This window comes from Macaca thibetana, chromosome 8 (genome assembly GCF_024542745.1).
Source record: "Macaca thibetana thibetana isolate TM-01 chromosome 8, ASM2454274v1, whole genome shotgun sequence".
Classification (NCBI taxonomy): Eukaryota; Metazoa; Chordata; class Mammalia; order Primates; family Cercopithecidae; genus Macaca; species Macaca thibetana.
The window spans coordinates 119,131,486-119,156,930 of record NC_065585.1 but is presented as its reverse complement, the minus strand read 5'-3'; the positions used below and the strand labels follow the sequence as shown (position 1 = coordinate 119,156,930).

The window sequence follows — 25,445 nt, the reverse complement described above, 5'->3', positions numbered from 1 at the left end:
TTCCAACCAGCAGTGTAGAAGTGTTCCCTTTCACTGCATCCACACCAACATCATCTATGATTTTTTGATAATGGCTATTTTTGTGGGAGTAAGGTGGTATTTCATTGTGTATTGCATGTTTATAGCAGAATTTGCAGTTGCAAAAATGTGGAACCAGCCCAAATGCTCATCATTCAACGAGTGGATAAAGAAACTGTGGTATGTGTGTATGCATGTGTATGTGTATATATACACATATACATATATACACACACACACCACATATGGTATATATGTATGCATGTATAACATATATATACACCATGTATATACCATATATGTATGACACAATACTACTCATTCATAAAAAACAATGAATTAATGGCATTTGCAACAACCTGGATGGGATTGGAGACTATTATTCTAAGTGAGGTAACTCAGGAATGAAAAACTAAACATTGTACGTTCTCACTCATGAGTGGGAGCTAAGCTATGAGGATGTAAAAGCATAAGAATGATACAGTGGACTTTCGGGACTCGGGGGGAAAAGAATGGGAAGTGAGTGAGGAATAAAAGACTGCAAATTGGGTTCAGTGTATACTGCTCAGGTGATGGGTGCAACAAAATCTCACAAATCACCACTAAAGAACTCAGTCAAGTAACCAAATACCAACTGTTCCCCAAAAACCTATGGAAATAATAAAAACGAATATGCTTAATGAAGAATTAAAAAGAAACAATAACTGATGCTAAAAGGACCTGTGAGCAAAGAAGTTGGTACACATGAATAATTTCAAACATCTGTAGAAAACACAAAAATAGTGAGTAACATGGGGGTCAAAATCATAACAAACTGAAATACTTGACAACTTCCAAGGTGGCAAAGAGTAAGGCACTGATAAGAGTTCACCATTCCAGGATTCTTTTATTATTTGATAGAGACATAATTAGAATTATACTTTGTTAAAATATTCAAGGCGGATCACAAAGGATATAAGAAGAATGCTTATCTTCTGGACCAGAAAGAGAAATGCAAAATAAGAGAAAATGCTACTATTTTAAAGGAAGCTAGAACAGCAACAAAATGAAGAATAGACATAGAGAGGGGATTTTTAGACTTCCTCTTAGATGCTAAGAAACTCCCAGATGTATCAGTGGAAAGTAAGTTCAGCAGTTAGAAGGTATGGGTTTTTAGATTGGGAAAATTCTATACATAATAATTTAATTTGGCCCTAACTTTCTGAAAAGCACTGAGTCAATGTGTATCAATAATCTCAAGTTGATTCAACCTTTTTAGCTAAATAGCACTTCTAGACATTTATCCTGAAGTCGCCAGAAATTCTATTAAAGAAATACACACAACCACACATTACATGGACACTCAACACAAACGTATGCACAAAATATGATAGTCATTAAAATTACATCTTAATATTCAATGTCATGAGAATGCTTAATGCTAATGTTATAGTGCCTTGAAAAAATAAGTTTCTTAAACCCTTTGCCCAATAAGGTTAGCTTTCCTTTTCTCCATAAAAAGATGAAAATACATTATAAAAATGTTAACAGAAGTTATTTCTTGATGTCAGATCATTGGCAATCAACTTTTTTCCCCATAATAAACTTGTGACATTATGATCATGAAAATCTACCATATTTGTCAGAGAAACATTGTTATTTTATAAGGTAGAACTCAAAAAGTACACCTGAAACATATTTCATAGGTTGTAGAGTTTGGTCAAGGATAGCACTGTCAAGGTTATTTACATTTTTTGCACATTTCTTATACATGCACATTTCTTTACAATTTTACATGCATGTGCACATGTGTGTGCAAATGCATTTGAATTTTATAAGAATCTTGAGGTAGTTAATATTATCAGCATCCCCTGTTGACTCATAAGGAGACTGAACATTTGAGAGATTTGCAGTATCTTGGTTTGTAGGACTTTGCCTGGTGCTTTTTAGATTGTGTTCACTGTGACAGTTTCTCGAAATATGTACAGAATGCTGATATATGTCCTAAATATGCGGATTTATTTCTATAAAGATACTGAACAGCAATCGTGATGGTCTGGTTTGGCGAGTATGTAGATATGCACGCGAGCACCTCAGTCTCAGTTCACACATTCCCACTGCTATAGGAGCACCAAGGGCAAACAGTGTCCAGATGTGAGTCCTTAACGAGCTATAACCACAGCCGTAAATATCTCTCAAAGATGAGGAACATTCTCATGATGTTGACACTGCAATTTTTTGACAATTTCCCAACCCTCTTAAGAAACATTCCCCAATCTCACACAAAAAGTGGGAGTTTTCATTTTCTTGTTCAACTTCTAAAGAGAAATTGGGGAAGATAAAACTGGACACTGGGGAGACCACAACTTCACGCTGTGTGGGACCTCCCAGCTACCTGCAGTAGCCACCATGTCTTGGGTCCTGCTGTCTGTACTCTGGCTCATTGTTCAAACTCAAGGTAAGTACCATTACACCAGCATTTTACATAAAAGTCAAATTATTTGATGAATGTTTAAAGTGCTTTTTTTTAAAAAAAAAAGAAAAGGCATCTGTTTTTATGGTCAAAAGATCACTACTATTTGCATTTTGGTATATTTTCTACCTCTCTGCAAAAGCAAACTATATATACATATGTGTGTGTATCTTTTTGAGTGAAGATATTTTAAACCACTATATGAAACATGCATTCTAAAATTTGTCCTATTTCCTCCAATTGTTATATATTTTAACAAATAAATTTTATGTCTGCACAGTATTTTCCAAAATAGAGGAACAAAAAGCTACATGTTGTTCCATTCATTATGTCTTTTCTCTAGTAAATAAAGTTTTATTAACATCTTCATGAATCACGGCTGTTTAAAAATCTGCACTTTGGGATATTTCCTTGAGAAAAATTCTTAAAAGCAGAATGACAGGGTCAGAATTACTAGTTCTGGAAAGGAAATCCCTTTTGTCTTTGAGATTGATTATTGATAGATGAACCAATTTGATGACACTCTATACACACCCTAAAAATAATTTTCAAGTCACTGGTTATTGTACTAGTGATCACATAATAAGCATGTTAAAAGTCAAGCTGTAAACTTGCACATTTCCATGTTAAACATATTTGTGCTAAACCCTGTATTGAAACAGGTAAAGTACATAGTTGAGGAGTTATCCAAACTCCCCACAAAATTCTCACTTGCCTAAAGGTTGCTGAGCAAAAGCTCCACACATATGGCTGGCTCTAGCTTTCATATTCTTTTATATTTCCTCATTGTCCATCACCAATACTATACCCCAAAAAAGGATAAAATAGAGTATTATACTAATAATTATGTGATATATATACATAGCTTACTGAAGTCTTTGCAATTATTCAATCCATATAAATATAAAAGGACAGCCTTACAGTCAACAGTTCGTGATTTGCATAATGATTTGGGAAGGATGTCTCTGGAATTGTATTTCTTATTTAATAACCCTACTAGATCTATTATTTTCTTTTCTAAAACACACCATCCCAATGACAACACAGAACTAACTTCCTGGCCAAAAATCAAATCCATGTATTTAAGACAACTTCCTAATCATACCTTTGCTAGGATGAATAACAGGGAAGAGTTTAAAATAGAATGAGGGCTAAATCATATATAATTCCATTATTAAACCAAAATCAGATATATTATAATTGCATTATTAAACAAAAGAAAACATTAATTGACCAACTGAACAACTATGCCTGTGCTGTCTGATGAGAATTGTATCTAAAGTCACACAACATATAATGAAATAGAATTTGATTGAAATGAAAAAAATCATCTACACATCTTTTTCCCCCATTCCTCAGAGGCCTCAAAACAGTCATTGATACATTTCTAGAAAAGTGAAACTTCTTTTTATTACTATTGTATTGTTCTCTCAAAATTCTGCTGAAAAAGTCACTGAAATACTTCTGAATTTGATGAGAGTCTACGATATCCATAGTGCCCAAGCAGCCCTACATTTTTAAATGTTCCTCCCTATTACTTTACATAACCCAATAGTTAACAATAAAAGCTATTATTTTAGAAGATATTCATTAGGTTGCAGTTAATTAGATAATTTTATACCTCGTAATGTTATGTTTACTCACACACAATCTTATCTAGTAAATTATTCTTCTTTCAAGCTCACAACTTTCTGGAACTTCCATAAAATCTTACCATCATTGTGAATAGTACATGAAACAATCATGTTCCAACAAACTTGTACTCATTGAACTGCTAAGCAAAATGAACTTCAGCATTACATTTGTTTTGCTTTATGTATATAAAAAACATGCCAGAAGTTTCTGGGGAAAATGGGAGGGATTGTAAGAAGGTTTTACTTTGTGTTCCACCATATTCACCAGTCTACTGCTTCTTGTCCCTATATGATCAGCCTTACCTTCTGCTCCTCTCTCTGACCTATCTGTGCTGGCTTAACACCTCTATTTGTTTTCTAGATCGTATCCCTTCTCATACAAGGACATTGACCTAACATTTTCCCTCCTTCCTACTGTATCTATTCCATATTCCCTATGGAATCATTCCTGTCAGCATATAAATTCTCCCAACTTAAAATGAATATCCTTTTTCTTTCTCTTCTGCCAATTAACGTCCTAAATTTTCTCTCTCCTGCCAAGTGTGTCCCACAGACCCTGGCTGATGGATGAAATGAGTACTCAGACACAGGTATGCAGTGTAAGAGCAGCTAGCTAGAGCTGCCTGGCCCTAGTGGCCAGAGAGCAGCTGTTACGTTTTGCCAGGCCAATTGATTCTGGTTGGCTTGTTGTTTGCACAGCTCATCATATTCTGTCTGCCAGAGGGGGTATTGCCTGGTCTCTAAAGTTGTTTTAGCTAGCACTGACCAGTCCCATGGGGTCATATGGAAGTCTGCTATGGCCTCAATGAATCCTTTCATAAATGGGCTAGCAGCTCTGTTCTCTAATGCTTTTTCTTATTTCTTTAGAAGTGTTGAAAGCAGTGGGTTCATGTACCTGTTTGCCTTGTTGATCTTGCATCACTGGACAGGTCAAGAGTTCCCCTTCTAATTCCACTTGCCTAAGACAGGGTCCCATAACGGTAGTGTATCCCTTGTATTTTTTCCATTTTATTGGGGGAGGGGGCTCAGAGAAAATATTTGTTTCACTCTGTGGTACCTTTACCCAGTAATGGTGGGGCTGAGGGAGGAGGAGGCGGCGGTAAGGTAGATAATGGTTCTTCCTTCCTTCCCTTTTAAGGCTCTTCTGTGTAGAGTGGGGACAAAGCAGCCCTGACTAAGGCCCATAATGTTAAAGATGTTACTGGGACCTGTTGCCCTTGTGCATGATGTTAAGATTTCTCCCCCACTTGTTCCCAGAGCTCTAGGTTTGGCATGCCTTCTTCTGGGAACCATGGGTTATAGAAAGCAACAGTTTGCATTAGGTCCTTTAATTGTGCCTCTGAGACACAGGCTCCACTAGCTTTAAGCAGCTGTTTCAATACTTTTATATACTGTTGCTGTTGAGCTGATAACTTTGTCCCATGATGAAACCCTAGTTTGAAAATCCCCTCAAACTTTGAAATCCCCACCAATCACCAATTACTTACTTTGCAGTCACTTCACTTTCATTCTCGAGGGTTTCATCGCCATCCATTGCAGCATTCCTCACGTGGGGCACCACCTGCCGGGTCTGTCCCGCAGATGCTGGCAGATGGATGAAATGAGTATTCAGACACAGGTATGTACTGTAAGAACAGCGAGGTGACCGCCTGGCTCTGGTGGCCAGAGAGCAGCCCTGAGAAGCTGGAGCTGCTTGCTTTTATTCAGTGCAAGCTCAATGCCGAAAACCTGGAGCAAAAACAACCTGTAGGTAATTAACATTTATTGTTCCCCTTTCAGGGAACGTCAGGTGCGTGGATGATCAAAGGTCAGTTCCAGGTCAACATAAGTAGATGAACCTGTTTAAGAGAAAGCCCCCTATACTCCCTTGTACCTGCTCCTTGCCCTCTGCCTCAGGGTTATAGAACAGCTGCCTTCAGTTATTCTTTCCCGGGGCTCTGCAGAATCTTCTGAACTTTCAGAAGGTTTGCATCCTTTCCCTATAGTTTTTCCCACCACTCTGACCAATCACTCACATTTCCTTTTGCATAACAAATCTTCAAAGGTGCTGTGTATACACTTTTTCTCTAGTTAGTCTCACCCTATTCTCTTCTATCCTACTTCTACAGAGTTTTCATCTCCAGCACTCCATCAAGACTGCTCTTACGGCTTCAAGGATGTTTAATCCAGTGGTCATTTTGGGGGCATCGTATTCTCATGTTTTTCAACTCTTTCTTTCTCTGCCTTCCTCTCTCTTTCCTTTTCCATGGCCTGAAACACACCATTTCATTTGGTGAACTCCTACCTCACACTGGCCTCCTTTACTGGTTCCTCCTCTTCTCCTCAATTTCCTAATGTTGGAATAGCCCAGGGCTCAGTGCTTGATACTCTTTTCTTTTGTAGCAGTGTTCAGTCATTTGGTGATTTATCTAATCTTTAGCTTTAAGTACCATCCACAAGAGGACAACTCCCAACTTTTTGCTTCCACACTAAAATGTACACTTTATTTCTAACAAACCCACTTAGATGCTGTTCATGGTGGGCAGGTCTATGCAAACCGCCCCAAAGCCCAAGGAAGTTGAGAGGCCAAAGAAAGAGGCTAAAAGATCCAGTTTTTTAGAAAACAAGTCTTAATAAGGGCTTACAAAGATAACTCATGTCTGTGTCCTGAGTGGTGACGAGACAACACAGACAGTGGATCCCTATTCCATTACTCTCCAGATCCAGGGCCTTTATACTGTAGGGGAGGGGTGGTTCAGAAGGGATGTACAGGACAATTGAGGTATGATAGCATCACAGCTGTTTGACCTACAGGCAACATTTATGATAAGTACCTGCTGTTACACAACGAACAATGGATACACTGGAAATCTTAGAGGGCTCCCAGAACAGGGATTAATCAGAAGCCAGCTTGCCAGATTAGCATCCAAGATGGAGTTGCTTTGGCCTCTACAGATGCCTAGTAGATATCTCAAAACAACATACCCAGAACCTTTCCCACATATCTATTCTTCCTTCACCTTTCCCCAAGTCTGTCAATGGCAATTCTGTTTGCTCAAGGCAAGAATATCGAGTCATCCTTGATTCCTCTCTTTCATGTTCTATATCCAATTCTTCACCAATTCTATTGATTTCACTTTCAAAATATATCTAGTATCTGACCACACCTCACTGCTTCCACTGATACCACTTTCATCTAAGTCACCACCACCTCTCTCTTAGATTATTGCAGTATCCTCCTAAATGATCTCTCTGATTCTACACTTGCCTCTTTGCAGGATATTCTTGACAGATCAGACAGGGCAATCTTATTAAACAAAAGTCAGATTATGTTACTTCTCTGCTCTGAACTCTCCAGTGGCCCCCATTTCACACAGAGTAAAAGCCAAATTTTGTAAGAGTCAATCAGGTCTTGCACAATCTATTCATTTCCATAACCAACCTACTTGCATATTCTATTATTCACTCTTCTCATTCCATTCCAGCTAGATCCCTGTGGTTTCTTAAATGCACTCTCTGTCCAGGATCTCACATTAAAGCCTTATTACTAGCTCTTTCCTCTATCCGGAACTCTTTGTTCCCAAAGAATGATATTGTTCAGTCTCACATCTTCCTGAAGTCTTGGCTTAAAAGTGATCATCTCGATGTGACTATCATTACTTCCCTATTTAAAATTGCAACACTCACCTCTAATCCGGCATTCACAATCTCCTTTACTCTGATATATTTCATCACCATAGCATTTATCATCTTCCAACCTGTAAATAATTTAATTATTCATAATGTATACTTCATATGTATAAATATATGTAATATAACATCATTTCCCAATAGAATGAATTTTATAAGGGCATGGGTCACTATCTATTCTATTATTTCATTTAACCTGACAGCCTCAAACTGTGCTTGGCCTAAAGTCAGCATTCAATACATATTTGTCAAATGAATACTTGAGTTTTAATATAAAAGAAATATCAGAGAAGATAAGTTGCTTACTGTCTAGAAAAGAATGTAATACTTTTACATTATTTTTCTTCTATGTAAAAAAATCAAATGTAGTGATCTGACACATCATAGTTAAGAGTATAATATTGACCCAATGTCTCCGTTTTTAAAATATGTTTTTAAGAGGTTGAAATTTCACTCAACCTTGTTTTACTATCATTTTGATATTCATTAAAAATACACTGTTGGGATGGGCACAATGGCTCATGCCTGTAATCCCAGCACTTTAGGAGGCCAAGGCAGTGGATCACGAGGTCAGGAGTTCAAGACCAGCCTAACCAACATGGTGAAACCCCATTTCTACTAAAAATACAAAAATTAGCCGGGTGTGGTGGTACGCAGCTGTAATCCCAGCTACTCAGGAGGTTGAGGCAGGAGAATTGCTTGAACCCAGGAGGCAGAGGTTGCAGTGAGCTGAGATCGGGCCACTGCATTCCAGCCTGGGCGACAGAGCGAGACTCTGTCTCAAAACAAACAAACAAAACAAAACAACAACACTGTTTGATTTGGGTGGTTTTTGTTGTTGTTGTTGTTGTTTTGATTTTTTACTTTATATATCTTGCAAAGGTTTTTGTCTAAATCACATTGTAATCTACTCTTATAAAGTTTCCCCAAAGACAAATAAGGTAGGTAGAACAAGAAGTGAGGAAGGAAAACAGAGATTTTGAGGGCTCTTCCAAAATTGCATGATTAGTGCTAGCGTTGGGACTAGACATTGTTAAAATTCATTCTCATTCCAAGCGCATGGCTTTTTCCACTAATGGACTCATATTCTCTTTTAATAAAAGATCATTTACTCATACATTTGTAGATTTCCTGTTTTAGTGTGTGATGAATCCTGCTCGGGAGAGTATTGCAGCAGAACTTTGGGAGCTGACTAGGAGGGAATTCTTGCTTTGTGATTTCATTTTCTGTATCAGCCAGGTATAAAATCTCCTGTTTTCCCTAAGATCACTCTGTCATACTGAGTGGAAAACTGTCTCTAAGCACAGATACGTATGTATGAAAATGTGAGCATTTAGAAATAAGACTGACCTTATAAGAATGATTGAATAATTAAAAGAAAAAATAGAAAAAGTATGCTGCCATCTTCCTAATAGGGTGCTAAATAATTTTATATATTTTATCTTATTCAAGTTTTACACTAACCTATACCTTAGATAATAAACTGGTACAAAGCTGAAGTGACTTCTATGAGGTTATTTAGCTAGGGCATAAGACCACATCTTTTGGCTCCAAGATAATTTCTATTATTTGTAAACAATGAAAATCTGTCTATGTAATGTAATTTCAAGTACATCAAGAAGAACATTGTGTCCATAAACAATATTTCTCCTTCCTCTCTAAGGCTTTAAAACTCTTCAAAGAGAGGCAAACAAAATCTTTATTTCTTTGAAATCTAAAGTCTTGAGGGAAAATGCTGAGAGAAAAAACATCATGGCTTATTGTCACACTGAGGAATAAAATTACTGCTAGTAGAGTCTTTCCTAAAAGTAAAGTATTATATACAAAGGAAAAATTTTATTTTTAGAGTGTATAGTCAGGAGTTGTGCTTCAGAGGGAAAAGGGTATAAAAAAGAAAAAAAAAAGTCTTGGAGGGCATTGAGAGAAAATTTCACGATTTTTAAGAAGACTCTAAAGCAAGAAGGAAATAGATTACTACAGGCAGAATTCTAGGCTCACACAACCCCTGTTCTTAATCCATAACCTGTCCTTTCTGGGTGGTCCAGCGTTTGCATGCACTGAGAGATCATCTGAAGAACTGTTTTGTAATCTTCATGTCTTTTCAGAATGCGGGGAGGGAGAGAAAAAAAAAAAAAAAAATCCTTGTCATCAAAGCTGAAGTAGGAGAATCAATTTGTTATTCCTAATGTTTGCTCTCTACATAGGAATGTAGTCTTCACTGCCCTTTTAGCAACCCAACAAATGAAAACAAAACACAAGACGACTAAAACTGAAACCTTTAAATCTTTTATGTGAATATTCTCTTTCTCTAGCAATAGCCATAAAGCAAACACCTGAATTAACGCTCCATGAAATAGTTCGTCCTATAAAACTTCACATTTTACACAAAAGAGAGATCGAGAGCAACCAGACAGAAAAGCATGGCAAAGAGGTAAGCAAGGTGAGTGACTGTGGTAGATGTTACAATCATCCAAAGAGGCAATAAAAAGCCTTTTCACTAACAGCAGTGATGTTACAGTTACCATCTAATAGTTTCATATTGAAGCCCATGTATACAGCTCCTCTGTGTTCAGGAGACAGCTCACAATTTCTCAGAATGCCGCTATGGTTAAGCAGCAGAGTCAACAACGTCACTTGATAAGAAAGGATAAAGCTGCTTAGACATTTCTCTCAGTTTGAGAGTGAGGAGAGAAGCCCAGGAAGGTCAGCCATCTTTAACTGAGATGTTGTTCCTGGCCAGCCTCACCACCACCCCTTTTCTCCAGTGAATTGTCTTTTTCCTCAGCCGTTTTGTCAATAGTGAAGAATTAAATTTTGTATCCATAGTTAACACAATATTTCTACTATTGATTAAAGATATCAATTATTTGACTATTACATTGTTGCAAGTATTTCCCTCATTTTGTAATTGTTACCTAATTCTTAGTGGGTTGTGAGTTTTTGTTGTTGTTGTTGTTGTTTTTAAGTGTATTTAGTTTGGTTTTAAAGTAAGAAAAATACACACCTTGTTTTGATTCCCTGGCTGGGGGATCCTGAGACAGTATACTGTACATTAGGACAAATGAGAAGTCCCTATCTCATGTATTACAGCTAGTTTAATCTATAAGTGTTATTATCACATAATTCTACTTTTTGAAAGTCCATTTTAGTGCATAATGTGTTTTGTCTTACATATTTTGAAAACACCAGAGAACTGATTTTATCCTATATGCATTTGTAATTGTTCTTCTAATATATACTACATATATCATTACAATTATTTTAGTTATGTTCAGAAATATAAATTGTTTGATGTAATTAAATGTTTTCAGGAAAGGTATGAACCCGAAGTTCAATATCAGATGATCTTAAATGGAGAAGAAATCATTCTCTCCCTACAAAAATCCAAGTAAGTTGTACCTTCCAAAAGTCTAATCACTGGATTAGGTTATGAAATTGGGGAGCAATCTTTTTCAGGCTCCATTTAGTGTGGTTTGACATAGAACACATGAGGCATTTTGAGCTTTACATGATATTAGTTTGTGCTAAAAAGGCAGATTTCCTAGGAAATTATATACAAAGTGTAAAACAAAAGGAATGGCATATGTAAATGACTTTCTTCCTTGATCTTCCGGGAACTTACTGAACATCTTTTTCTACTCATATAAACTCAAGACTTTGATGATGCTTTCTATTCTTTTATGAGAATGTATGTCCAAGGCTGATTCAAGATGCATGACCTAGAGATAGATTCCAGGGGATAGGGTTCCTCCTAGTTTTATAACAGTTAGTAAACTTCTCCCTGAATGCAATGGGCCTATAAGCATATTTGTGACTCAGCACCCTTCAAAGGTTCTGTAGAGGTTGTGTCCTTGGTGCAGGAAATCTCAAAATGACTAGTTTGAAGACAGGGAATCTACAGATGAGAAGGAGATGAGGGGACTTCCTCCCTCAGATTTAATAGGAAGAACTAACTCTCTGATTTGCTTCAGTAGCAGAGCTCCAATATTGGAAGAGGATTAGTAGGTCAGAACCTTAGCTATTTCTCATTGTAGACACTATCACTTTTTTAGTGCTGAAGTTCAGGAAGTTCTGGCTTTCTTACCACCCAGAGTGGTTCATGCAGCTCTCTGCTCTCTATAGGCATCTCCTGGGGCCAGACTATACTGAAACACTGTACTCACCCAGAGGAGAGGAAATCACCACGAAGCCTGAGAACATGGTAGGGTCCGAATCCTTTGTGAGACTCTTTTGAGTTTAGATGTTATTAATTTGTGCTAATGTTAACTAAGATCCCCAAAGGACTCAATTATTTTATAAAATTCATAGGTCCAAGAACAACTTCAAAAAATAATCAAAGGACTTGAAAGCAAGGTGCTCATCTGTGACCAATGAGACAACAGTTTGGAAAATCACATTCAGCTTTTAAAACATAGGAGCAGCAGAAGGCTTCCAAGTGTCACATTTTTGGAAGCAACCAAAAGTCCACTTGTCCCTAGACCATTTTATCCATAGGTTAGAAAAATTCTTCTCTATGGGTACTTAAAACCTCATGTCACTATTTACTATTTTCTGGAGATATATGCATTTATCCTGAGGTCAGCAATGAAATATCAATTATTTAATTAATATTTTTATATCTGATTAAATCATTAACCTGTAGATAATGCCAGGGCCAAATGTCAGACATTAAGAATCATGGCATATAGTATCAGGAAGAGAATACAACAAATCTCAGTCAAGAGGTGTTCACGTTCCCAAGCTAGGAGAGTTTCTCAGAGCCATCCTACAAGGTACCCTAAACGTGTATTTCTCTATTTTAAAAAAAAAAAAAAGAGAGAGACTTCTGCCACAAAATGGTTCTTTGTTCCCCATGCTCATCAAAACTTATTTCATGAACGTCTGAATTTTTGCTAACACTATCTTCAGCGGACAGTGTCTGATAAATTAATTCATGCTTAATTGTTAATAGCTGATGATACATTAATGAGGAATATTCTCAAGTCTTCTATGAAAAAATGTTTATGTTGACAAGATCTCTTCCAAACAGGGAGAAAAGACCACAGATGGAATTTCAGACCCTGAGGCAGGTCAATTTATTTTGCACTGGAGTTTTTTCGTTACCTTTTTTGGATCACTCCACATAAGTGGCCCCTTAACTTTGCAGATGCGGGCCAGCAATCATGTCTGAATCTCTAGCTGTGGACAAGTAATTTTGAGTCTTTGAGGCTGATAAAGGGATTCCACTAATAGATCAATTAAAACAGTGATTAAATCAGTTAGTCTGAGGAGCTCAGGAGTGACAGTGTGAAGTATTGAGGATTCCCCAGTCTAGAAAAATAGACGTCTCATTTTACTTATTTGTAATGCACAGTGCCTTTGGGACTCAGGACAGGGAAGCCAAATTCTTGAGCACTGACCCCCAAACCTGAGGACCCACCGGGAGTACTGTAAATCCCTAGAGTATTGGCCACTTCTCAGAGAAAACAACCACCTTCACTACGAGCCCACCTAAGTTTAACTTCCCTGGGCTCTTCCTTAGTGTAAATTAATGTCAGAAAAACAGCTCAGTCACCAAATATACAGAGCTTCCAGTGAAGCAATTCTGAAAACCTCGGAGGTTCTTGCTGTTTGTGTTTCTGAGAATTGCTCTGGCCACAGTCCCTACTTGAAGAATTTTTACATATTCAAGACAGTAGCTTTCCTCACAACTGTGATACATGTATTCTCATAGTTCATACATTTTACACACACACACACACACACACACACACACACACACACACACACACACACACATTTCTGAAGCAAAATTTCTTTTTTCCACTCCAGGAACACTGTTACTATAAAGGAAACATCCTAAATGAAAAGAATTCTGTTGCCAGCATTAGTACTTGCGACGGGTTGAGGTAAGAACTACTATCAAAATCATTCAAGATCAAGATGCTTTTTGTTACACAGAATTAAGGGCTACTAGATATTGTCTTCTTACTATTTTGGTAAATTTTTCATTGCTGAAATGCTGAATATATGTGGTTAAAGTGAAGAACAAAGTATTACCCTGACAATCATTTCATAATCTGCTGCTCTAGGAGAAGTCAGGCCTAGAATGGTAAAACAAGAATGCTACACTGTGGACCTTGATGATGTCTGGATCCACTTCCATGTTTGTCCACCCTACTCTCTGAAACAGTTACTTCTTGTTTTCTAAAACATTCTTCCCTGCAATTGTCACAATCGAACTTAATTGTAGAAGTATATGTGTTTCTGTTTACACAGATAATTCTTGCCAATGAGAGAAAGTTTGGAAAGTAAGAAAAAGCACAAATAAGAAAATAACAGGCCAAGCGTGGTGCCTCACACCTGTAATCCCAGCACTTTGGGAGGCTGAGGTGGGTGGATCATGAGGTCAGGAGATCGAGACCATCCTGGCTAACACGGTGAAACCGCGTTTCTACTAAAAATACAAAAAAAAATTAGCCAGGTGTGGTGGCGGGCACCTGTAGTCCCAGCTACTCAGGAGGCTGAGGCAGAAGAATGACATGAACCTGGGAGGCGGAGCTTGCAGTGAGCCAAGATAGCTCCACTGCACTCTAGCCTGGGCAACAGAGCGAGACTCCATCTCAAAACAAAAAAAAAAAAAAGAAAAAGAAAATAACAACTACCACAAAAGTTGACCTCTAAGTGATCAGTGTTATTAACATTTTGTCATGTTGGCACCCTTATATACACATATAGACAAATGTATCTTTCACAGCATTGAAATAAAAAAGTAGAACACATTGTTCTTCCAACATGGCTCATAACACACATGACAAGTTTTTCACATATCATAACATACCTTCAGGAATATAATTTTGAACAGTTATGTTGGATTGTAATATTTTATTATATGGATTCACCTTCTATTTATGAACAAATTATCATACTATTATGATTATAGAAACAGGGATTCTTTAAGCTACTTCTAATCCCAGCATGTTACTCTGGTTGGCCTGTTGATCATTCATGTTCCCCTCTGGGGTTCTTGCTATCTAAACATTCCCTTACTCCATTTTCCATTATAGTCCTAGGATCTGCCATGAAATATTTGTTAAATGAATCAATAAACTATGGAAAAATATTTACCATGGTGCAAATTCCAAATTCTTTGGGGTTGCTTCATCTTTATAATTCTTGTTCAGAATTCTCTTGGTAAGTAAGCTAGGCTTCATTTTATATCGACAAATAGTGATTCTAACTTACATTACCAAAAGTTAGCTGAAAGGTCTAAGAATAACAAGACTATGTGTGAAATTGGGATGGAGGGGCAGACATCAATCCATTCTTGGATGCAAATATGACTCTGTGTGTCAGGAATCCTGAAATACAAGTCTCTATATCTCCCAGAGGATACTTCACACATCATCATCAAAGATACCTGATAAAACCTCTGAAAAGCACAGATGAGAAAGAACATGCCATCTTTACATCTAACCAGGAGGAGCAAGACCCAGCTAACTACACATGTGGTGTGAGGAGCACTGGCGGGAAACAAGGCCCAATTCGAATCTCTAGATCACTCAAAAGCCCAGAGGTGAATACAATTCCATTACCTCATCATTTATTTCGATTGTCTCAGCAAAGATAGGCGATATACTACTATTCTTAGAAATGAGTAACATGTGTCAAGTCTTTAATTTATTTACTTATTTTTCTATTTATCTTCTATTTTAGGGGAAAAAAGTCTCCTTTTAAGCTTTAGAATCTTTTAGGATAAAGACAGTGACTAACAATGTTCTTTTATTCTTTGTAAAGCAAGAAGACTTTCTTCGGGCACAGAAATACATTGATCTCTATTTGGTGCTGGATAATGCCTTTGTGAGTATGAAACACACAGGCCTCTTGGCCAGTTCAGTCACCTTTTAAGTTTACTTATCAAGCAAAAGCAAGCAATAAACTATTTTAGCTAATAATGGGGCATTTGTCCACCTGGGTGTCTTGGCTGTTTACTTGCCTTGCCAGCAATAGTTATTATCTCCTCATCCCCTTTAATATCCATCTGCCACGAACATATTTAGATATTGGCGATATACTTAACACCAGATAGCTACAGGAAATCAACCAAAAAAATTAAAAAGAATGCATTATTAAAATATTACAATACTTCATATCTTAATATAAAATTAAATATATTTAATATAAATATTATGTCAATATAAAATCAACACAAAACTCTATATAACTTAGAAATTATATTGATAGATACAGAGGAAAATACTAGAATCTACATTTCTATCTAGCAAATGTTGCTTTGTAATCAAATTTTAATCACATGATTCTGTTTAAAAACCTTAAAATTGTTAATTTGATTTATTCAACTTAAAATCATAAAATTATAAGAACATTAAAATTTTACATGAATGTCTCACTTTTATCAAAAAACTCTTAACATTTGAAATAGAATTTGCCAGAACACAGTTTTACATTATTTAATTATGGAATGCACAGATGTTCATTGTAGTGAAATGCATAATTTTTCTTAAAATGTGAAATCCTGTATGCCATCAGCTTTCTCAGTGTAATTTGCCATTTCACTATACTTTGTGTTTTGTATTTTACAGTATAAGAACTATAATGAGAATCTAACTCTGATAAGAAGCTTTGTGTTTGATGTGATGAACCTACTCAATGTGGTAAGACATTAGTCATGTAAACCTCGTGTTTCTGCATAGAAGCCTGGAACTTCCCTATGATTTCACCAACAAGAAGTTAAAAAGGTCACAAATGCCTTAAGTTAAACAGTTCAGGGAAATTTTAGCAGAACAAGGATCAACATCAAGGTGAAATTATATGCATTGCAACAAAGACAAATTTTAAAATTTTTACTTTCAAAATGGAAATTCATTACTTACAGTCTGTCACTTTATCCATCACTTGGGGTCAACAAAAGTTCTCAAACACAAAAGGAATCATGAACATTTGTATGAAGATAAATGCTCTTTCTACAGATTTATAACACCATAGATGTTCAAGTGGCCTTGGTAGGTATGGAAATCTGGTCTGACGGTGATAAGATAAAGGTGGTGCCCAGCGGAAGTACCACGTTTAACAACTTCCTGAGATGGCACAGTTCCAACCTGAGGGAAAAGATCCACGACCATGCTCAGCTCCTCAGGTGAGCACATGCTGGCCAGGTGAATGTAGGCAGAATGGATCGCTATCCCCAAGGTTCCTTAGCAAGGGTTTCAGCTCCGTAATAGTTCCCTGATCAACCGTCAGAGTGCTTGACATTGTACCACTAGCAATTCACCTGTGAGATTATTGGATCAATAATCAGATGATAGAATGAGCTCTTGGATATAAGATAACCATCTATGGTCATTATAACACGAAGGAATAGAAGTTTTTTTGGGCCTAGTCCATATAAAAAGGCTAGGGCAGTGAGGCAATTCATTAACATAATTAACAAAAGCTAATTGTTACAAAGGCTCAGATTGTGACAGTAGTATCTGTAACTTTCATACAGCGGGATTAGCTTCAACAATCGACGCGTGGGACTGGCAGCTTCAAATTCCTTGTGTTCCCCATCTTCGATTGCTGTTATTGAGGTGTGTAAATTTATAGTAAGCCTCCCTGTGGTTCTGCATCCTCTATGAAGTCCAGCATAACACCTTATATAGAATGAGCAAAATGAACATTTGCTGAATCAATGAATCAAGGTAGAAATGAAACTACTGGTAGGTCATTGCACTGAAGACCCCTTGGATTATGAAACAGAACATCTCCTTACATCAGCCTTGCTAGAGCATGCCATGTCATTCTTTAGTTCATGTTAGAAAACCAGAGTAGGAATATTGGAACAGAAAGGAGATCCAATACCCTCTGTGACCCGGGTTAACACTATTCATCCCCAGTATCTGTGGCCAGAGAGGCCAGACAAGGAAGAAAGGTGCATGCAGATGTCATGTGTCCAAGCACTCCAGTGTCATAGATATCATAGCAATAGGTTTTGGAGACCTCTGATATGGTGCCTATGAGTACTTCCTATGAAGAATGTAATTAATTTAACCATGATTTACTGGTAACTTAGTATCCATTAGTTCAACAAATATTTACTGAATAAAATATATTGTATCCATAGGACCCAATCACTTCCAATGCTCTTTCAACATTTTGCAATACACGGGAGCAAATGGTTCACTAGTTTTCATCTCTTAAGCCATTTTTAAAGACTGCACATTGGCAACAATTGAATAAAAACAGAATAAATAAATGTGTCTACTTTTTTTTTTCCAGGCTAAAAAAAAGAATAGTGTGGCTCTTGTAGCAGTGATGTCACATGAGCTGGGCCATGTCCTTGGTATGCCTGATGTTCCATTCGACACCAAGTGTCCCTCCGGCAGTTGTGTGATGAATCAGTATCTGAGGTGAGACCTCGTCATCCTAGAAGAAGAGAGATGTTTTCCAAATCTTAAAGAATTCGGAAGCAGTCTACAGATGTTGGATGGGCATATTTTTTCCCAAGGGTTGTGTATCCCATTAATTCAACCTCCGGTCTCTTGAGGCACAAATTTTAAAAACTACCAGGGCTTATTCTTTAAGATTTATAAATATGCCAAGATAGAGCTTGCAAGTATGGTGACCTTATAATTTTAACTTAAAATGAGTCTAACTTAAAATGAACCCATAGTTTCTAAAAATATTCATCTCATTATGATGATGACAGGATCGTCTTATACTCCTATCATCAATCAACCAATCATCTATTTTTGCCGATTTATGAATTACCTGTGAATGCCAGGCACTTTGCAAAGACTTTGGGATAGAAAAATAAATCAAACATACTTTGTTCTTGAAATGCTCACAAAGAAGAAAAGAAATATTTCCATACAGCCCAGAAGCCTGCAACTACTTCCTTTCACTGATTCATTATTATTATCTCTTGCCCCTCATTTCTCAATGCAAAATGAGTGGATTATTACAAATGGTGATAGCTGTCACTGCTGTCCTTTAGAACAATACTAAATGGCCACATGGCAATGGAAATCCTTTCAGCTCTATGACTTAGGCTCTAGGAAAAAAATTTCCAAATACCACAGTATGCATGTTCTATCACCTACCACATTTAATACAGTACAGTCCTAAATGGTTGCCAAATTTGGAATTTCCATTGAGGTCGATAATACAGTTAGATAAGCCAGAGTCTCGTGTTTCTTTATCTTCATTCTGTGTTTCATGCAGAAGGCACCACACTGTATATCATATTATTTGAGTTTTCTTCTGATTACAGTTCAAAATTCCCAAAGGATTTCAGTACGTCTTGCCGCGCACATTTTGAAAGATACCTTTTATCTCAGAAACCAAAGTGCCTGCTGCAAGCACCTATTCCTACAAATATAATGACAACACCAGTGTGTGGGAACCACCTTCTGGAAGTGGGAGAAGATTGTGATTGTGGTTCTCCTAAGGTATTATTTATTAGATTTTGACTGGGGCGGAAGAATTATGCAGTTTTCTTTTTGTTTTCCAATATTCTTTTGGAAATTCTTTCTAAAGACAAACTTCGCATCATAGTAAAAAGTAGATTTGCACTTGTGTTTTTGCTACTGAATTTAGTAACCTTTGAAAGGCATCTCAAAAACCAGGACATGATTTTGATGTAATTATATGAAGTTAAATGTAAAGAAGTTAATTGTTAACTATAACATGTCACTTATGATCTTTCCAAAACGTGTATTAGTCAGAAATCCCTAAATGACATAATGTCATAGTTGATCATCTGTTGAACAGGAACAATTAGAGATCTAGAAGTAAGTTCTCCTCAGAGGGAGAGTTGGTCTTTTCTCATCAAGCCAACGTGTAAACCAGGTTGTAAACAAAACAGAGAAGAAAGAGGAAAAGAAAAAATAATCACAAAAATCTGTAGAAAATGGGCTATTAACATAGAACATCCAGAATAAGCACTATGATTCTGTTAATTTCTATAAATCAGACTCTTTCAAGGCATTTGTATACTCTAAACAACGCTGACCACTTGCAATCCCATTGGCTTCTAAAAGATATTTCTGTTGTCATAACAAGTTTCTTTTACTTTTAAGACAAAGACTAAGAATTCTTATTTGAAGATATTGCACATATCAGATAATCTGAAAATTACTTTCATATACACCATCTCTTCTGTTACTCACAAATATACAAAATATTGCCATTGTCCCAATTTAGAGACAAAGTGAGGCTCAGAAAAGTTAACTAGTTTCAAAGATACACAGCTAATCATTGGTGAAGCAGGATGCAGCCCAAGAAGTATCCATTACTTAAGATGGCTCTGTGACAATGAGCATGTTGTCTAAACTGTCTATGCTTCGGTTTATGTATTCAGAAATTTTAGGTGGTTAGATTACATCAGAAGTCTATGCAGCATAACTTAGTCATTTGTGAAGAATATTGTAAACTTTCTGTTAATTATAAAGAAGCACGGAATTTTACAAAAGATTTGATATTTTATAATAAACTAGAGTTATGTTTATCTCATTCTTACTTGCTTAAATTCCTCTATGGTTTCTTGGGTGGAAGACAATTGAAGATACTCAAAACCCTAGGTACTTCTGGTTTCAGCAAGTAAATGGTATGTGTTTACAGAAAGGAAAGGGAGAAAGAAGAAGGAAGAGGCCAAGAGAGGACCATTGTATACAGAATATGTAACATCTAAAATTCTTGAATTATGTCAGTCAACTCCTGTATTATTTTCATATCTTGTTGATATTTTTCTTCTGTAATTGAATAAAACTAGAGAGTTTGGGTTTAGGAACAACTGAATTTCTAAATAACTGTTTTCTTATCCAAAAAGTAGTATATATACTTTATACAGTATTGTTTATTGATTAATCCAATTTCTCATAGATCTGATATGCCAGTTTATTATTCCTAGGTATATAATTAGGAGTTTTTTTCTATTTTAAAAATAAGCTTTCTGTCTACATATTTCTCCCAGGCATGACACTATTTTAAAGATTGTAACTTGATAATGCATTTTAATGTCAAATCTTTTCATTATTTTGTCATTACTGTTGTTATTGCAAACTTGTCCTCAAATACCATTGAGATTTGATGGAAATGCATTAAATTTATATTTAACTTTGAAGGGCACTTATATTTTTACAACATTAAGCATTGTCTTAAAAGACAAGTTGCCTTTAAATTTTCTGAGGAAATTTATATATATAAAGTTCTTCATGGAGTTCCTGCACTTTTGAAAGGCCTTTTAAATTATTTTCATATTTTTCTTTCTGCTGTATGTCATTCTTTTTTTTAGTTTGGACATACACATCATACATCTAGACAAAATTTATTTTTGAAAAATTCTTGAATAATTCTATTTCTCACCTTCTAAGGAGTAGTCTTCATTGCTGATGATATTTTGTTTTCTATTTTTCAATGTTCTTGGTCATTGTCACTGGAATTCGCCTATCAGAGTAATTTAGCTTAAAAAGTAAACTTTCATTGCCATCTTGTACCAGAATTCTATCACCTAGTCTATGGGAAGAAAGTGTTGAACCACCTTTTTCCATTGTGTGTGTGCTTTGAAGGAATGTACCAACCTCTGCTGCGAAGCCCTAAAGTGTAAACTGAAGCCTGGAACTGATTGTGGAGGAGACGCTCCAAACCATACCACGTAAGACCTTTTGCTTTCTTTGTTCCAAAACGTTTTCTCACTTTTATTTCACATTTGAGAAAAATATGCCACTGGGTTCTATAATACACTAAAACACAATGTATATTTTTCAAATGACTCAATTTTGGAGAGGAAAACTAGCAACCATTATGAACATGACGAAGGATTGTGGACAAACACTCATGAAAAGTAGCTACTTTGACCCTTGTGAGATTAGGGCTGCTGGAATCTATGCCAAAACCTGTTTAAATTCCTGTTAGAGAACGATGAGTTTAATACCAACCAAAATGAGAAAAGAAAAGTGTATTTAAAAACAGCCTCAGTTAATGAGCTCGTTTTATTCTTGGTTAGAAGTTGGTAGTTTTAATTTGCAAGGCTGTCAGAAAATCAATAGCATTTAAGAACATGCTATAAAATTTGACAATTTTACTCCATTTAAAGTGTTTCAATGAGTCATAACCCAGGTAGTAGTTCTGTGTCTTATACAATTCTATATGAGTTGGGCTACGGAACCCAATTACTTGGAAAATGGTACTTGTTTCAATGAAAAATAACCTCTAAATATAAAAATGGCAACAAGAAAAATCAAAAATAGGAGAAAGACTCAGGATATATTTTCTTTACTCCCCTTTCCCGAATCTTTTCTGGAATAGAAACTGCAGAAAGAGTATAAAGAAAATAATTGACTCGGGCCGGGCGCGGTGGCTCAAGCCTGTAATCCCAGCACTTTGGGAGGCCGAGACGGGTGGATCACGAGGTCAGGAGATCGAGACCATCCTGGTGAACACAGTGAAACCCCGTCTCTACTAAAACTACAAAAAAAAAAAAAAACTAGCCGGGCGAGGTGGCGGGCACCTGCAGTCCCAGCTACTCGGGAGGCTGAGGCAGAAGAATGGAGTGAACCCGGGAGGCGGAGCTTGCAGTGAGCTGAGATCCGGCCACTGCACTCCAGCCTGGGCGACAGAGCGAGACTCCGTCTCAAAAAAAAAAAAAATAATAATAATAATAATAATTGACTCAAGCACCATCAATTATAATTTCATTGGGAATGGATCGGCAAGGTCAAAGATAAGGACCAACGCTTGGTTATTTACCAAGCACCATTTAATGCAGCCTGCGTGGATCATGGAATGATTCCACTCTGCAGGAAATTCTGGAAATTGTGCCCAGGCCAGAAACATAGCATCGCAAAAGAAAAAGAATCATCCAGCAATTTAGGGACTTGGAACCCTAGGTGAACATGCCCCTTACTGTGCAAGATATGCAATTTATACCATGGAAAGAAAATTGGAGGTGTTCTCAGGAAACTAAAATTCTAGTCTTTTCTGCCCCAAACTAGCTGTGGGACTTTAAATGCAGTTAAACTAGATTTTTTTTTTTCACTCATAAAATACAGCGAATAATATTGTCTCTTAAATAATATGAATTCTTATTCACATAATTTACATTCTATACATTTTCATTATTGTTATTACATAATATTTTATAACTTGTAGTAACCCTGGCTTCCAAACTTTATTTTTCCTTTAATCAGAGAGTGAATCCAAAAGTCTGCTTCACTGAGATGCTGCCTTGCCAGGACAAGAACCAACAACTCTAACTGTCCCAGGAATCTGGTGAATTTTCACCTGTGTACTTAGACATAATGGTCTTTCACTTGTTATTCTACTTTCTATATTGTTATCAGTCCAGGAAACAGGTAAACAGATGTACTTAGAGACGTTGGCTGTTTGTTTAGGCCTAATCTTTCATTTTTTTTTTTTTTTTTTTTTAAAGATCATGAATTTGTGACTTAGTTCTGCCCTTTGGAGAACAAAAGAAAGTAGCCTTCCATCAAAGCACCTTAAAATGCACCGCTGAATTATTCAGAGTTAACATTCTAGAATTGTTAAATTACAAGTACTATGCTTTAACGCTTCTTTCATCTTACTAGTATGGCCTATAAAAAAACAATACCACGTGATGGGGGAAGGCTTTGGCAATAGAAAGAAGAATAGAATTCAGGTTTTATGTTATTCCTCTGTGTTCACTTTGCCTTGCTCTTGAACGTGCAGTATTTTTCTATCTCATGCCAAGAATGATTAAATGTAAATATTTTTCATTTTATCATTTATATCCTATACACATCTCCTTCATCATTATATATGAAGTTTATTCTGAGAAGTCTACATTGCTTACATTTTAATTGAGCCAGCAAAGAAGGCTTAATGATTTAATGAACCATAATGTCAATAAAAACGCAATTTTTGAGGCTTTTCTGTGTGGTCATTTATGAAACTGAGTATTTTCAAGCTTCTTTGTAGGTTTGTGTTAGGTGTTGAAGCCTCTCACATCATTGGAAAATCGTCGCTCTGGTAATTTAATATTGTCACAAATAGCCAAACAATGCTATATGGATATGAGAAAAGGAGGTCGTGTCATCTTTTCACGCCCAAAATGGCATGATGTGAGGCCAGTCACCAGGAAGACTAGGCTTCTTCCTGAGGTTTCCTTCTCTAAATAATTTTTAACAATTAATGAAAGTTACCTAAATTTCCATAGATGTCTATGCTGGGAGACTAGAAACTCACATATTTTTAAAGACTGGGCTTTGAAACCAAGGGCCTCCTGGGATGCACTGCATGCTGGTGTTGGCCGTCTCCCCATTTATGGCCTCGCTGTCATCGATGGGCTGCCACTGCCAGTGTTTCCTGTGAAGCTGTGTGCCAGGTGTGGGTGTCAGCCCAGCTGCGGCCCCAGGATATGCCTTGCCAGGATCTCCACTGCCCACTGGTCTGATACAAATTCCAGCCAGTTCTTCCAAGGAAAAAGGGCTTCTTAGGGCATCCTTTCCACCCCACCCCCAACCCCTGACCTTGTGCTCAGGTAGAGGCTTCCTATAGTAAAACTGATTGAGCTGCAGGGATTAAAATCAGTGGCATGCTGGAGACTTCTAGTACAGGCTTGTGAACATCAACTGTTAAACTTTAAGGAGTATTGTGAGCTGGTTGCTCAACACAGCCACTACTGAAACCCAACCTATATAAATTCATAATTAAATAAATTCTAGTAAAATCAAAGGAAATACTCAAAACATATCACTCCCTGTTCTACTACATTTGACTCATCTATGCTCTATGGTTATTTAAGTCTCTGACACCTCTTCCCTACTCTCTGACCAGTGACACCACGTTGCAATGGTATATGATAGGAGAACTTTAGCACAGAATAGCCAAATGCTACAAATCGAGGTTTGATGTATTGTTTTACTTATTATCTATACTTAAGAAAGTGATGGAGTTTTAATTTAAAAGTAAGTCTTGTTTATAGCAATTAAAATGTGAAAGCATAGAATTTTGAGAGGATATGTTTTCATTATTTGAAAACTATCATGCAACTCAATAGTCACACTTTTAATGAATGAGTGAAAATCTAATAGATATCTTTATTCTTTCAATTTTGCTAATTGATGTAAGCAAAAATATCAACCAAAATGTTGGAACTATACTCATTCATTGCTTGCCACCATAGTTTGACTAAGGCATAATAGTTCAACAGAAACCAATGAAAGCATTCTGTTAAAATCAGTTGCCTGTTTGGAATTATAGTAATATTGTATTTTTTTTTTTTTTTTTTTTTTTTTTTTTGAGACAGAGTCTCGCTCTGTCACCCAGGCTGGAGTGCAGTGGCGCAATCTCGGCTCACTGCAAGCTCCGCCTCCCGGGTTCACGCCATTCTCCTGCCTCAGCCTCCTGAGTAGCTGGGACTACAGGCGCCCGCCACCGCGCCCGGCTAATTTTTTGTATTTTTAGTAGAAATGGGGTTTCACCGTGGTCTCGATCTCCTGACCTTGTGATCCGCCCGCCTCGGCCTCCCAAAGTGCTGGGATTACAGGCGTGAGCCACCGCCCCGGCCAGTAATATTGTATTTTTAATTATTATTTGAAAACTGCATGCTACATATCACTGAAATTTAGAATAAACACAGGTACTTATATGTACACATCCTCTTTTTCCCCAAAGAGATAGCTTTTTGACAATCAACAATTATTAATTTTTTA

General features: G+C 36.8%; 1 protein-coding gene across 1 annotated transcript; it reads left to right on the top strand.

Annotated features, from left to right (window-relative positions):
• Positions 1–2,147: 2,147 nt before the first annotated feature.
• On the top strand, positions 2,148–23,659 carry ADAMDEC1 (ADAM like decysin 1). Its single transcript, XM_050800293.1, has 14 exons — positions 2,148–2,455; positions 10,086–10,204; positions 11,085–11,161; positions 11,896–11,974; positions 13,585–13,661; positions 15,142–15,328; positions 15,550–15,612; positions 16,356–16,427; positions 16,743–16,909; positions 17,261–17,342; positions 18,031–18,161; positions 19,025–19,202; positions 21,321–21,406; positions 22,941–23,659. The coding sequence occupies exons 1-14, from the start codon at positions 2,407–2,409 to the stop codon at positions 22,945–22,947; spliced, it is 1,374 nt and encodes a 457-aa protein (XP_050656250.1). The 5' UTR covers positions 2,148–2,406; the 3' UTR covers positions 22,948–23,659.
• Positions 23,660–25,445: the final 1,786 nt, after the last annotated feature.

Excerpts from the sequence above, each read along its gene's own strand:
- ADAMDEC1 (XM_050800293.1), top strand. The coding sequence starts at position 2,407 with ATGTCTTGGGTCCTGCTGTCTGTACTCTGGCTCATTGTTCAAACTCAA. Across the intron at positions 18,162-19,024 it reads GTGATGAATCAGTATCTGAG|TTCAAAATTCCCAAAGGATT; the intron begins GTGAGACCTCGT and ends TTCTGATTACAG. Across the intron at positions 19,203-21,320 it reads GTGATTGTGGTTCTCCTAAG|GAATGTACCAACCTCTGCTG; the intron begins GTATTATTTATT and ends TGTGCTTTGAAG.